This window comes from Mus caroli, chromosome 7 (genome assembly GCF_900094665.2).
Source record: "Mus caroli chromosome 7, CAROLI_EIJ_v1.1, whole genome shotgun sequence".
Lineage (NCBI taxonomy): Eukaryota > Metazoa > Chordata > Mammalia > Rodentia > Muridae > Mus > Mus caroli.
The window spans coordinates 122,540,126-122,554,621 of NC_034576.1; the positions used below are offsets into that span (position 1 = coordinate 122,540,126).

At 39.0% G+C, this 14,496-nt stretch overlaps 1 protein-coding gene across 1 annotated transcript in view; it reads left to right on the plus strand.

The window, feature by feature from the left end:
* The window catches only part of LOC110299272 (ATP-binding cassette sub-family A member 3-like), a 76,917-nt gene extending 73,432 nt beyond the window's left edge, over positions 1–3,485 (plus strand). The window contains exons 31-32 of the mRNA XM_021168935.2: positions 2,888–2,961; positions 3,350–3,485. Of these exons, the coding sequence (XP_021024594.1) occupies positions 2,888–2,961; positions 3,350–3,463 (188 nt within the window). The 3' untranslated portion in view covers positions 3,464–3,485. The remainder of the gene's footprint in view (positions 1–2,887; positions 2,962–3,349) is intronic.
* The last annotated feature ends 11,011 nt before the right edge of the window (positions 3,486–14,496 follow it).

The following is a 14,496-nucleotide window of genomic DNA, read 5'->3' on the forward strand; positions in this document are numbered from 1 at the left end:
AATCTGTCATAAAAGATGAGACTCCAAGTGTGGATCCTTCTCACTGCACTACTACTTAAAGGATAAAGAGCAGGAGCATATTAGGTACTTTTGAAAGACAACACTTTCAAATTTAATGCCAAAACTAGTCATGAACACTTCAAAAAATCTCAGACTCACGTCTCTACTGAGAATGGCAAAGAAATCCTCTGCAAGACAGTAGCAAACGTCATTTAAGACCACAGGGAAGCCAGGCAGTGGTGGTACACACCTTTATCCCAGCACTCTGGATCTATGACTATAGTTATCATATTATACTCTTAATACTCTATTATAAACATAAAAAGTTGAGATACCATAATTTTTTAGATTTATTTATTTTTAAGTGTGTGTGTGTGTTTTATTTGCATATACATGTACATGTCTGTGTACTAGTCATGTGCTTGGTGCTCAAAGAGGTCAAAAGAGGGTATGAGCTGTCCTGTTGGTCCTGAGAACTGTACTCAGGACTTCTACAAGACCAACTGCTTCTAACCATTGAGCTATCTCCAGACCCAAATAAACTATATTAACTCAATTTAGCCCTTCCACATGCATACATACTTCATTATTACATCAGTTCTTATGTTAATTTAAATAAGTAAGTAGACAAAATGAAAATATGAAAATGCCTTCAGTACTGATGGGAGATACTGCTTATTGTTCTGGTGCTGGGACATTGCACCTGACAATGAATGAGTATTATTTGACCTAGATGGGGTGATTTCTTTTTAATCAGTGCTTGTTTTAAATACTTTATTATGCTTTATATTTGAAATATGCCACAATAAAAGAGCTCTACATGATCATCACAATAATGCATACATTAAGATTAATATTAACCAAATCCACACACATTTCAAACATGTACTATTTCTTTAAAACATTTTGAATCCAGCTTAATTAGAGTTGTAGTGATTTACAAATTTGCATAGGTTAATTACTGGTTGATGTCAGCTGTAGTTGCCACAGTAGAGAGAAAGACGCACCAAGATGCTAAGCCTTCATTTTCTGAAGGCACAGAGGGGTTCAGCCTTTTTGGAAAGGACTGACACCCAGGTAGCTCACTCCAGTTACTTTATTCAAACATTATACAAACATTCAAACATTAATTGGGGCTGGGAAAGGTTTCAACTACCAAAGTTCTCTTGCCTTTGCTGCCCATGAGAGCAGACAATCCACACAGATCTCAGTCCCATTTGACCGTGGCTAGCCATAATCAAAAGGAAAAAATTCCAGGCTTGCCAGGAGTGTTTAGGACCAAGGTTGGTGCAGCTGTTCTCACATAGCACCAAGTGCAGATTCTCTAGAGAGAGGACACTTCTTCACGTTTCAAACAGTCTCATAACAACACTGCAGCCTCTAATAATTGACCCAAACATAGCAAAGGCTTGGCTGAAACATTTCATTCAAAGCCAGACACGAAGATTTTGCAATACATTGCTTAAAGCCAGATACACAAGCTTTACTATACATATCATCACTGTTAGTTATAAATGCATTTCTTCCCACTAATCATGTTCATAGAGTCTTACCTGTAAAAAACAACAAGATCACAGTAGCATGACTGGTGATTTCTGTGCATGATTTTCCTTGCATGTGGAAGGACATGGTGTAATCATGAGAATGAGACATTTTGTCATAGTTACTTTTCTGTGGCCATAACAAACACCATGAGCAAGACAACTCATAAAAGAAAGCATTTAATAGGGGCTTACAGTTGTAAAACATTAGTGTCCATGACCACCGTGGCAGGGAACATGATAGCAGATAACATGGTTCCAGAGCAGTCACTAAGAGCTTTACATTCTGATCTACAAGCACAAGGCAGAGAGAGAAAGAGGACTACCTGGGCATAGTGTGATCTTTTGAAACATCATAGCCCACCTTTGTGGCATAGCTGCTCCAACACAAGGCCACATTTCTTAATCCTTCCCAAACAGCTCCACCAACTAGAGATTGAAGTGAGAATTCTGAAATTTAAGTTTCCTTAAAAAACACAAAAATATTATAAGGATATGTTTTCATTTTAATCCCAGGTATAAGGAGGGATATGGGGCTGCTTTGCAACAGCTGGCTATGATTTGCCTCATGCTCTAACAGAGGCTTGGTTTTGTCAGCTGCAGATAGTTTGTGAGACATTTGGAATTCTGGGAACTTTTCAGAGAGTATATAAATGCCATGAGAGGCGCGTAGGGTGTGGGGTTGGCTGTTGGTCATTCAGGGTGGTGGTTTGTTGTTTGTTAGTAGAGCTCAAAGAAACAAGGAGAAAGAAATTAGACTCAGATATATCTCTCTGTCCCTTCCCCCTGCCTCCTCTATCCTTCTTTCTCTCCTATCCAGTGATAGGGGTGAAGATGGAGGAGATAAGGGGTGAGAAAAGAAGGAACTCACAAAGTAGCAAAGACCAGCTACAATCAACCAATTATTCTAATATATGAACCTATGGGATCATTCCATCTCAACCATCATACTTGTCCTTCTTCCTCTTCCCAAACTGTGCCCTCATACACACATAACCAGGAAATCCTATCAATACTCAGCATTGTGTTTAGGAATAAATATATTAGTATTTTAAAACTCAAACTTTTACATTGGGCACACAAGTTGACTGTTTACGGGGTTTAAAAGCTTCAATAGTTTCTGTCAATTCCCTACAATAAGACTTTTATTTAATTAGTTCTAAAGTCTTTAAAAATATTTAATATATACCAAAGAGAGCAGGTTGGGGAGGGGGACCACATCTCCTATGTTAAGCCCAACTATTCACCTTTGTATGATATATAACAGTAAACAGATAACAGTACTATTTTGATCATCTAAAAAGAACTTTGTAAAAATACTCACCTGTCCTATTTTCCTGTCATAGGTAGTGAATTACAGCAAGAGAATCAAGGGATTCTCAATTACTGCATTCCCAGAAAGAACAACAGCTGGGGAAAGGTGATCAGAAACTGTGCCCTTTTACCAATGCATGTTACGGGCACACTAACAATGTGGGTACTTGAGATCCAGGGAGTGGAACTGTGCCTGGTAGTGTGAATTTCATATTTGTGAATATTCCTCTTGAAATGCCTTAGCGTGTAAACGTCTTTGATGACTACCCTCAAATTCCATTATCAGTCCAGGTCCATCAAAAAAAAAGGAGACAAAGAACTACCTCCTCCACTTCTCAACCACCTGGTTCTTCTGCTTTCTGATTTTGCCCTTCTGGTCTTGTTGTCTAATTTAATGTACCTGACAGAAATTGGGGTGGGGGCGGGGGGAGAGGCTCCTCTGGGAGCTAGAGGGAGTCTTCAATAGCAACTGCATGCTTTTGTTGTTGTTTAAGGTGTTTGGCATTTTGGAGAAAGCAAAGGAACAATACAATTTAGAAGACTATTCCATCAGTCAGATCACCCTGGACCAAGTCTTCTTGTCTTTTGCCGACCAAGACAGGAAGTGATTATGAGACAGAAGTTCCTTGAGATTCAGTTACAAAGAGTAATATTGACTTTTCGTTTTTCTTTTTCTTTCTTTCTGTCTTTCTTTCTGTCTTTCTTTCTTTCTTTCTTTCTTTCTTTCTTTCTTTCTTTCTTTCTTTTTTTTTTTCCTACAGCTGGGTCGATGGGAAGGTCATCCTGTGCTTGTGAATCTTCATGTAAATATTTGTGTAATAAATACTTCCCTGAGAGAAAAAAAAATGTGTCCTTTCACTGAAGATATAGCTGAATGTCCTGTTTCCGATATGTCTAAATCTAAAAACATTTCTTAGAGCTGTTTTTCTTTCCTAGAAAAATGAAAGAGCAGCACTCTTTTTTGTAAGGACCCATTCTTAGATGGTCTAAGTACTTGAGTATAAACATCTAACAGTGATGGTGTCATCAGATTTGGCAAGTAGAAATGCATTAGTTTTAGCAGCTGTAAATAAGAGCACAAACCCCAAACAAGTCAAATTTGCCACAAACATTCACATAAATATATGTGCATAAACACACATCAGCTTATTCCCTGCTATGTCTAAGTTAAATTAATGTTAAAGTTTGAAATTATTGTTTCCAAAATTCAAAATAATGGTCTTTTACCTCAGTGATTAAAGAAAGAAAATGAAGTGCGTGGATGGGATCAGTGGGATATTTTGAAAATAACGTGTTTTTGTTTCTATTCTTGCTTCCCCTGTAATAAAGAATAAGACCTCTCTGACCTCCACATTCATGTGACATGTCCCTACCCCAAATAAATAAAATGTAATTAAAATGGTTTTAATTGTATACAGAAGACACTGTTCTTTTTATATAAAGAAGGATTTTATTTTTATCAAGCTCTAGGGCTATGAATGTACTCTGTAGCTTTTCCTTTGGCTACCTAGGTATGTGTACCTTAATGGGAGTCAACAGAAAGGTATGATTGATTCCTGAGGAAATAGTCATTGCTCTTGATTGCTAAAGCTATATCCATAGCTTTCCTGTTTACTGCGTGGGGAAAGCTATGGTTCTGTTTTGGCCTTACGACATATATACATAGGGTATAAATTGAACAATAAAAACACCTTCTTGATTGCCATCATGAACAGCACAGTACTCCAATAGGAACTTAGACATACCCATGATGAACACTGAAACAAATAATAATAGAAGATATATCCTTCTCAAGTAGATTGGTGACTTGGTTCTGTGGCAGAGCACTTGAACAGCAAGCACCTGATTTTGATTCCCAGCTCTAAAAAGAAAAGCCTCTAAAACTTTAAGCCTCTACTTAACAATAATGAAATCTTACTGTGTGCCTTATCTAATAAAACTTATTGGATAACTTATTTAATAAAACTAGAAATCAACAACAGATCAAATAGTGGAAATTTCGCAAGTATTTGAAAGTAAAATACTACTAATTATGAGTCAAAACAAGAAAACAAATTACAAAATGTCTTCAGAAAATGAAATAAGATCAAAACATACCAAACTTTCAAAAGCAAAGCAGAGCTGAGAAAAATGTGTAGCTATAAATGAAGTCTTCAAAAACAGCAACAAAATACTTTTAAATCAAGAATCGAACTGCACGCCTAACACAAGTAGAAAAGTAGGAAAAGCATAAACTAGCAAAACAACAAAACCAAGAATTGACAAAGGAGAAAAATCAGAAAAAACAAAATTCAGATATTTGAAAAACCAGACACCGACAAGTCTTCATCTAGATTAAGAAAAACTTGGGCCTGGAAGGTGGCTCAGCAGTTAAGGGCAGTACCAGGACAGCCTGGTCTACAAAGTGAGTTCCAGGACAGCCAGGGCTACACAGAGAAACCCTGTCTCGAAAAACCAAAAAAAAAAAAAAAAAGACCCGGTTTCAAATCCCAGCATCCACATGGCAGTTCGCAACAACTGTCGGTAACTCCAAGCAAGAGCTGACACTCTCACATAGACATACATACAGGCAAAACACCAATGCACATAAAATTAAGGTAGATAAATTTAAAATAAATACTTTAAGAACAACAACAAAAAACCCTGAAAAACCTTAAATTGCTACATTACTATAGGATGAATAAGGCTCTTAGGTCCTCCCACACATCCCAAGCACTGCCTTCCGCTACTGGGCCTCTTGCCCCGCCTCCGCACTTCCGGTTGGCCTCGGCTCCTGCCCAGGGAGTCTGCGCAGAGCAGAGCGGTTGATTCTGGTGTTGAGGGTGTTGAGCGGAAGTGCTGCTCAGGAAAGACTGGAGCCCAGCAGCGACTCAGTGGAGGAAACAGGGGCTGTGGAAGCGGTTGCTAGCTCTGAGTGGTGAGTGTCAGAGTTTAGGGCTTCCTAAGCTCCCTAGCTGACAACTCACACTGAGAGAGGTTTGAAGTACATTTGAGGTCTGGGCTGTAGCTTACTGAGGAACAGCTCAAGTTTTGGAAGAGCAGTTTGACCATGGTAGCTCCTGTCATTTCCCATTTAAGTTGTTGGGGTGATGTCAGAGCCCAGCTAACGGTGTAAGGTTACGGGAGGTTAAAGGTAATAGGCTAGAGGGCAAGTTGCTCGCCTCCCTACCATTCCCCCGTGTGTGTTGGAGAACTGAATGGGTAGGACTGCACAGAGTACAATGTCGCACCACCTTAGGAAATTTAATTTAATGACCCGTGGCTTAGCTGGGTCAGCTTTTGAAAAGAAAAAAAGGAAAATCTTCTGTTAGAAAAGCAAAAGCTACTAGTTCCTCCATAATTCTGTGCTTTCTAGGAAAAGAAAGTTGCTCCTTGACCATTTTCCACAAAAGCAAGAAAACTTTTAACTATCCTGCGAAGTATGTGGGACTCTTTGCTCCTGAATTCTTGTCATGGTCTATTCTCTGCTCCATGAAATCTAATTCTGGGTCTTGATTGAATGCTGACAGTTAAAGAACTTACCCAGAACTGATGTCACTAATTTTTCTTTTTCTGTACTTTTCAGAAAACTTTGGTCAACCTTTGTCAATTTTATTGTATATCTTAGATAAGTAGGTGCCATTACTTGAGAAAATTAAATATGAAAAACCAGTATTTTTATTAGATTTCTTAAATATGCTTGTCTATTCTTTCTCTCTAAGTCTTTGAATTATCAGGTATATTGTAGTTATCTCTGTTTAGAACCAGTACTTCATACTTCTACTTGACTATAGCTCAGTACCCACTAATCAATATTCCTTATCCACCCCAATCCTACACCTGTCTTCTCCCTCTGGGAACCATCTCTGTGTCCATGAAATAATTTCTTTTTATATCCTACATACAAGAGTACACTTAGTCTTTCTGTGCCTGGCTTGTTTCACTTAACATGATAATTTAGTTCACTCTATGTTGTTGCAAGTGATATGATTATATTCTGAGTGTTATGGGTCTGGAGTTGTTCGGCGTCTCACCAGTATATTATTAAAATGTTAACTAATCAGAAGCTTTTTATTTAAATACTGATATCAGGGCCGCATCTAAGAGCACTCCCATGATGCGGCATTTAGCCGTCTCAGCCCAGGGCTTATAAAGAGAAAAAAAAAAAACCAACACATTATATGTATTCTGCCTTTGCAAGAACAGCAAGTTTTACAAGATCAACCAACTTTAAGAATAGTTTTCAATGTCTGGGGAAAGGGAAGCATGCTGGCTGATAGGGGACAATGTGTACAAGCTAGAGGTTTACATGTTACAGGCAAGTTTTGCTTTTTTTGCTCTCTCAAAAATAATAATTAAAACTTTAAATGTAATTAACCAAAAGCTCCAAATAACCAGGATACAATTCACAGACCACATAAAGCTCAAGAAGAAGGAAGACCAAAGTGGGGATGCTTTGGTCCTTCTTAGCAGGAGAACAAAATACTCACGGGAGCAAATATGGAGATAAAGTGTAGAGCAGAGACTGAAGAAAAGGCCATCCAGAGACTGTCCCACCTGGGGATTCATCCCATATACAGTTACCAAACCCAGACACTATTGTGGATGCCAAGAAGTGCATGCTGAAAGGAGCCTGATATGGCAGTCTCCTGAGAGGCCCTGCCAGTGCCTTACAAATACAGAGGTGGATGTTTGCAGCCAACCATTGGACTGAGTTTGGGGGCCCCAGTAGAGGAGTTAGAGAAAGGACTGAAGGAAGGAGTTGAATGGGTTTACAACCCCATAGGAAAAACAACAGTATCAACCAACCAGATCCCCCAGAACTCCCAGGAACTAATCCATCAACAAAGGAGTCCACATGGCTCCAGCTGCATATGTAGCAGAGGATGGCCTTGTCATGCATCAATGGGAGAAGACGTCCGTGGTTCTGTTAAGGCTCAATAGATGCCCCAGTGTAAGGGAATGGAGGGTGGGGAGGAGGGAGTAAGTGGGTAGGTAGAGGAACACCCTCATAGAAGTGGGAGGGAGGATGTGATAGGGTGTTTCTGGGAGGGAGGGAAATCAGGAAAGAGGATAACATTTGAAATGTAAATAAAGAAAATATCCAATAAAAAAATAACCATTATACCACTTCAGTCAAGAAATAGTGGGCATTGAATATGTATTCACTTCCTTATCATCTAATGGGAAAAATTTACACATTAAAAAAAATTTATTGTGCAGTGGTAATCCATAGAGACTATAATATAATTTAAACAATAATAGCATTGTAAGCCAGGCATGGTGGTACATGCTTTTAATCCAAGCAGAGGCAGGCAAATCTTTGGTTTGAGGCCAGTGGTAGCGGTCAGTGGAAAGATGCATAATGGATCAAAGTACTGAGATAAAAACACTGAGTATTTAACCTAACTGGGACATCTTCAGCACTCTCCTCTCATGGGGTACAATCCCAATATTATATTGAGAGACTTGAAGAGGCCCCAACCTCAGTCACATTTTCTCAAAAATAGAGGTAGTATGGAGTGAGATGGGAGAAGATGGGGGGCCAGGAGGGTAAGACAATACAAATGCACTGACTTGATATTCTTTCCAAACTCTAGTAGATTATCTCGAATAAACATTTCTCCACTCTGTTATGCTCCTAAGTCAATTAGAAGCTTTTAATGGTTGTGTTTTAGTTGTCAGATAGGATCTTATTATGTAGCCCTCATTGGCCGAGAACAGATGATGTAGACCAGTCTGGCTTCCTCTGAGTGCTGGGATTAAAAGTGTGTGCCACCATACCTACTAATGTTATATTTTTAGATTTTTAGCAGTGAAATAGCTGTTTTGCTGTCAGAAAAAGATACTGACCTCACACAGCCATGCCAAAAAGTTCACTATAGAGTTTGTTTACATCTCAAATGATATCTCCTTCCACAAAGCCCCCCATCCCATCCACCCTCTCCCCCCTCCTATTTGCCTTTATGAGTATGCTCCCCCACACACCACCCACACCCTCTTCACTTTTCTAGCATCCCCCTACTCTGGGGCATTAAACCTCCACAAAATCACAGGCCTCCCCTCCCATTGATATCATACAAGGCTATCCTCTGCTACATACGTATCTGGAGCCATGGATCCCTCCCTGTACACTCCTTGGTTGATGGTCTAGTCCCTGGGAGCACTGGGTGGTCTGACCAGCCGACATTGTTCTTCCTATAGAGCTGAAATCCCCCTCTGCTCCTCTAGTCCTTCCACCAGCTCCCCTCACCTGGGTCCCTGAGCTCAGTCTTGGTTGGCTGTTAGCATCCACATCTGCACTGGTCAGGTGCTGGCAGACCTCCAGGGAACAGCCACACCAGGTTCCTGTCAGCAAGCACCTCTTGGCAAGAGCAACTGTGTCAGGATTTGGTGTCTGCAGACAGGATGGGTCCCGAGGTGGGATGAGATGGCCCTTCCTTCAGTCTGCTCCATTTTTTTGTCTCTGACTTTCCTTTGGACAGGAACCTTAAAAACTTTGAGATGGGTTGGTGGCCCCATCCCTTGACTGGGGGCTGTGCCTATCTATTAGAGGTGATCTCTACAGGTTCTATCTCCCCTTTTCTACACATTTTGGCAACAGTCAATCCCCCTTAGGTCCTGGGAGCCTCTCGCTTCCCTGGCATCTGGGACCCTCCAGTGGGTACCCCCAGTTCTTCATCCCCTACTGCTACATATTTTTATTTGATTTCCTGACCCTCTGTACCTCTCTCTCATCGTCCCCTCTCTACTACCTGATCCTCCTCCTCCTTTTTCCTCCCCCTTCCAGTTCCCTCCTCCCTCCACCTCCCAAGATCATCCTGTTTCCTCCTCTATGTAGGACTGAAACATCCACACCCTGATCTTCCTTCCTCCTAAGTTCCATATAGTCTGTGGTTTGTATCATGGACATTGTGAGCTTTTGGGCTAATATCTCACAATGGGGTGACTGGGGTACCTCATTCAGGATGATTTTTTTTCTAGTTCTATCCATTTGTCTGCAAATTTGATGAAGTCATTGTTTTTAATAGCTGAGTAGTACTCCATTGTGTAAATATACATTTTCTGTACTTATTCTTCTGTTGAGGGACATCTGGGTTGTTTCCAGGTTCTGGCTATTATAAATAAGACTGTTATAAACATAGCAGAGCATATGTCCTTGTTATATGTTGGAGGAGCATCTTTTGGATATATATTCAGTAGTTGTATAGCTGGGTCTTCAGGTAGAACTATTTACAATTTTTTTTCAAGAACTGCCAATTGATTTCCAAAGTGGTGGTTGTACCAGCTTGCAGTCCCACTAGCAGTGGAGGAGTGTTCCTTTCTCCAGCATCTGCTGTCACCTGTGTGTTTGATCTTAGCCATTCTGATTGGTATGAGGTGGAATCTCAGGGTCATTTTGATTTGCCTTTCCCTGATGACTAAGGGTGCTGAACATTTCTTTAAGTGCTTCTCAGCCATTCTCAGTTGATAATTCTCTGTTTAGCTCTGTATCCTTTTTTTTAAAAAAAAAAAATCTTGGTTCTCTGGAGTCTTAACTTCTTGACTTCTTTGTATATTTTGGATATTAGCCTTCTATCAAATGAGATGTAGGTTTGGTAAAGATCTTTTCCCAATCTGTAGTTTGCCTTTTTGACCTATTGACAATATCTTTTGCCTTACAGAAGCTTTTCAATTTTATGAGGTCCCACTTGTCAATTGTTGAGCATGAACCTTTGGTTTTTCTGTTCAGGAAAATTTCCCCTGTGCCAATGTGTTCAAGGCTCTTTCCCACTCTCCTATTAGATTCAGCATATCTATTTGCATTGTTCTACATACTGACCTCCAGTTAAACCAGCACCATTTGTTGAAAATGCTGTCTTTTTTTCCACTGCATGGTTTTAGCTTTTTTTTCAAAGATCAAGTGACCAAAGATGTGTGGGTTTATTTCTGGGTCTTCAATTCTATTCCATTAATCTATCTGCCTGTCTCTGTACCAATTCCATGCAGGTTTTATCACTATTGCTCTGTATGTGGTACAACTTGAGGTCAGGGATGGTGATTCCCCCAGAAGTTCTTTTATTGTTGAGAATAGTTTTCACTATCCTGGGTTTTTGTTATTCCAAATGAATTTGCAAATTTCTCTTTCTAACTCTATGAAGAATTGACTTGGAATTTTGATGGGGATTGCATTGAATCTGTAGATTGCTTTCAGTAAGATGGCCATTTTTACTATATTAATCCTGCCAATCCATGAGCATGGAAGATCTTTCCATCTACTGAGATCTTCAATTTTTTTCTTCAGGGACTTGAAGTTCTTGTCATACAGATCTTTCACTTGCTTGGTTAGAGTCACACCAAGATATTTTATATTATTTGTGTTTATTTTGAAGGGTGTTGTTTCCCTAATTGATTTCTCAACTCATTTAGCCTTTGAGTAGCAGAAGGCTACTGATTAGTTAGAGTTAATTTTATACCCACCCTCTCTGCTGAAGTTGTTTATTAGTTGTAGGATTTTTGTGGTGGAAATTTTGGGGTGGCTTATACATACTATCATATCATCTGCAAATAGTCATATCTTGATTTCCTCCTTCCCAATTTGTTTCCCTTTGATGTCCTTTTGTTGTCTAATTGCTCTGGCTAGAACTTCGAGTACTATATTGAATAGATGGGGGAGAATGGGCAGCCTTTGGTCCCTGATTTTAATGGGATTGCTTTGAGTTTCCATTTAGTTTGAAGTTGGCTGTTGGTTTGCTGTACATTGCTTTTATTATGTTTAGGTATGGACCTTGAATTCGTGATCTCTCCAGTATTTTTAACATGAAGGGGAATTGTTTTTTGTTAAAGGCTTTTTCAGCATCTAATGAGATGATCATGTAAGTTTTTTTTTCCTTTGAGTTTGTTTATATAGTGGATTACATTGATGGATTCCCATATATTGAACCATCCCTGCACTCCTGGGATGAGCCTACTTGATCATGGATAATGATGATTTTTATGAGTTCTTGGATTTGGTTTGTGAGAATTTTATAGAGTATTTTTGCATCAGTATTCATAGGAAAATTGGCCTGAAGTTCTCTTTCTTTGTTGGATCTTTGCATGGTTTAGGTATCAGCGTAACTGTGACTTCATAGAAAGAATTGGTAGTGTTCCTTCTGTTTCTATTTTGTGGAATAGTTTGAGAAGTATTAGAATTAGGCCTTCTTTGAAAATCTGCTAGAATTCTTCACAAAAACCATCTGGTCCTGGGCTTTTTTTTTTTTTTTTTTTTTTTGGTTGGGAGACTTCTAATGACAGATTCTATTTTCTTAGGAGTTAAGGGACTGTTTAGATGTTTTCTTTGATCCTGATTTAACTTTGGTACCTGGTATCTGTCTAGAAAATCATCCATTTCATCTAGATTTTCCAGTTTTGTTGAGTAGACTTTTGTAGAAGAATCTGATGATTTTTGAATTTCATCAGTTTCTGTTTGTATGCTTCCCTTTTCATTCCTGATTTTATTAACTTTGATACTGTCTCTCTGTGCCCTCTAGTTAGTTTCGCTAAGAGTTTATCGATCTTGTTGATTTTCTCAAAGAACCAGCTCCTAATTTTGTTGATTCTTTGTATAATTCTCTTTGTTTCTACTTGGTTGATTTTAGCCCTGAGTTTATTTCCTGCCCCTACTCCTCTGGGGCATATTTGCTTCTTTTTGTTCTAGACCTTTCAGATGTGCTGTTAAGCTGCTACTATATGCACTCTCCAATTTCTTTATGGAAGCACTCAGAGCTATGAGTTTTCCTCTTAGCATTGCTTTCATTGTGTCCCACAAGTTTGGGTATGTTGTGGCTTCATTTTCATTAAATTCTAAAAAGTCTTTAATTTCTTTATTTTTTCCCTAACCAAGTTATCATTGAGTAGAGCATTGTTCAGCTTCCATGTGTATGTGGGACTTCTGTTTTTTTTTTTTTTTTCTTGTTATTGAAGATCAGCTTTAGTTTGTGGTGGTCTGGTAGAATACATGGTTTTAATTCAATGTTCTTGTATCTGTTAAGGTTTGCTTTCTGTCCAATTATATGATCGATTTTTAAGAAGTACCATAAATATTCTTTTGTTTTAGGGTGAAATGTTCTGTAGATATCTGTTAAATCCATTTGGTTCATAACTTCTGCTTGTTTCACTGTGTCTCTGTTTCGTTACTGTTTTCATGATCTGTCCATTGGTGAGAGAGGGGTGTTGAAGTCTCCTACTATGATTGTGTGAGGTTCAATGGGTGCTTTGATCTTCAGTAACATTTATTTTATAAATGTGGGTGCCCTTGCACTTGGGGCATATATTTTAAAAATTGAGAGTTCTTGGTGGATTTTTTCTTTGATTGATGAGTATGTAGGTCATGTCCGTCTCCATCTTTTTTTTTTTCCTTAGGGTGGGATAGGAGAGAGAGAGAGAGAGAGAGAGAGAGAGAGAGAGAGAGAGAGAGAGAGAGAGAGAGAGATGTGGGTGGTAAAATAATGCATTGGTGGCAGCAAAATCTCATCTGCTTCTATCTCCTGGGCAAAGGTGGTTCTCAAGCATTCCTCCACAATCTTTACGGAAAGGTGCAGCTGCAGGGAGCACCATGAGAGCACTTCAGAGCACTTACATCCTCAGGCATTTCCTGTATTTGGCTCTCCTACTCTTCTCCGTCTTTTTTGATAACTTTTGGTTGAAAGTCAGTTTTATTGGATATTCAAATGACTACTCCAGCTTGTTTCTTGGGGCCATTTCCTTGGAATTTTTTTTCCAGCCTTTTACTTTGAGGTCGTGTCTGTCTTTGTCACTGAGGTATGTTTGCTGCATGCAGCAAAATGCTGGGTCCTGTTTATGTATCCAGTCTGTTAGCCTATGTCTTTTTTATTGAGGAATTGAGTCCATTGATTTTGAGAAATATTAAGGACCAATGATTGTTGTTTCCTGTTATTTTTGTTGTTAGAGGTGGAATTATGCTTGTGTGGTTCTTTTCTTTGAGTTTGCTGTGAGAAGATTAATTTCTTAGTTTTCTTGGGTGTAGTTTCCCTCCTTATATTGGAGTTCTCCTTCTCTTATCCTCCTTAGGGCTTTATTAGTGAAAAAATATTGTTTAAATTTGGTTTTGTCATGGAATATCTTGATTTCTCCATCTATGTTGATTGAGAGTTTTGCTGGGTATAGTAGCCTGGACTGGCATTTTTGTTCTCTTGGGGTCTGTCTGTATGACATCTGCCCAAGATCATCTGGCTTTTAGAGTCTCTGCTGAGAAGCCTGGTATAATACTGATAGGTCTGCCCTTATATGTTACTTGACCTTTTTCCCTTACTGCTTTCAATATTCTTTCTTTGTTCTGTACATTTGGTGTTTTAATTATTATGTGACGGGAGGAATTTCTTTTCTGGTCCCATCTTGTATGGTTATGGGCATCTCATTCTTTAGGCTAGGGAAGTTTTCTTCTATAATTTTCTTGAGGATGTTTGCTGGCCCTTTAAATTGGGAATATTTACTCTTTTCTATGCCTATTATTCTTTTGGAATGTTTTTAGTTAGGAGCTTTTTGCTTTTTGTATTTTCTTTGACTGTTGTGTCAATGTCTTCTATGGTATCTTCTATGCCTGAGATTCTCTCTTCTATCTCTTGTATTCTGTTGGTGATGCCTACTTCTGTGACTCCTACTCTTTTTTCTAGGTTTTCCA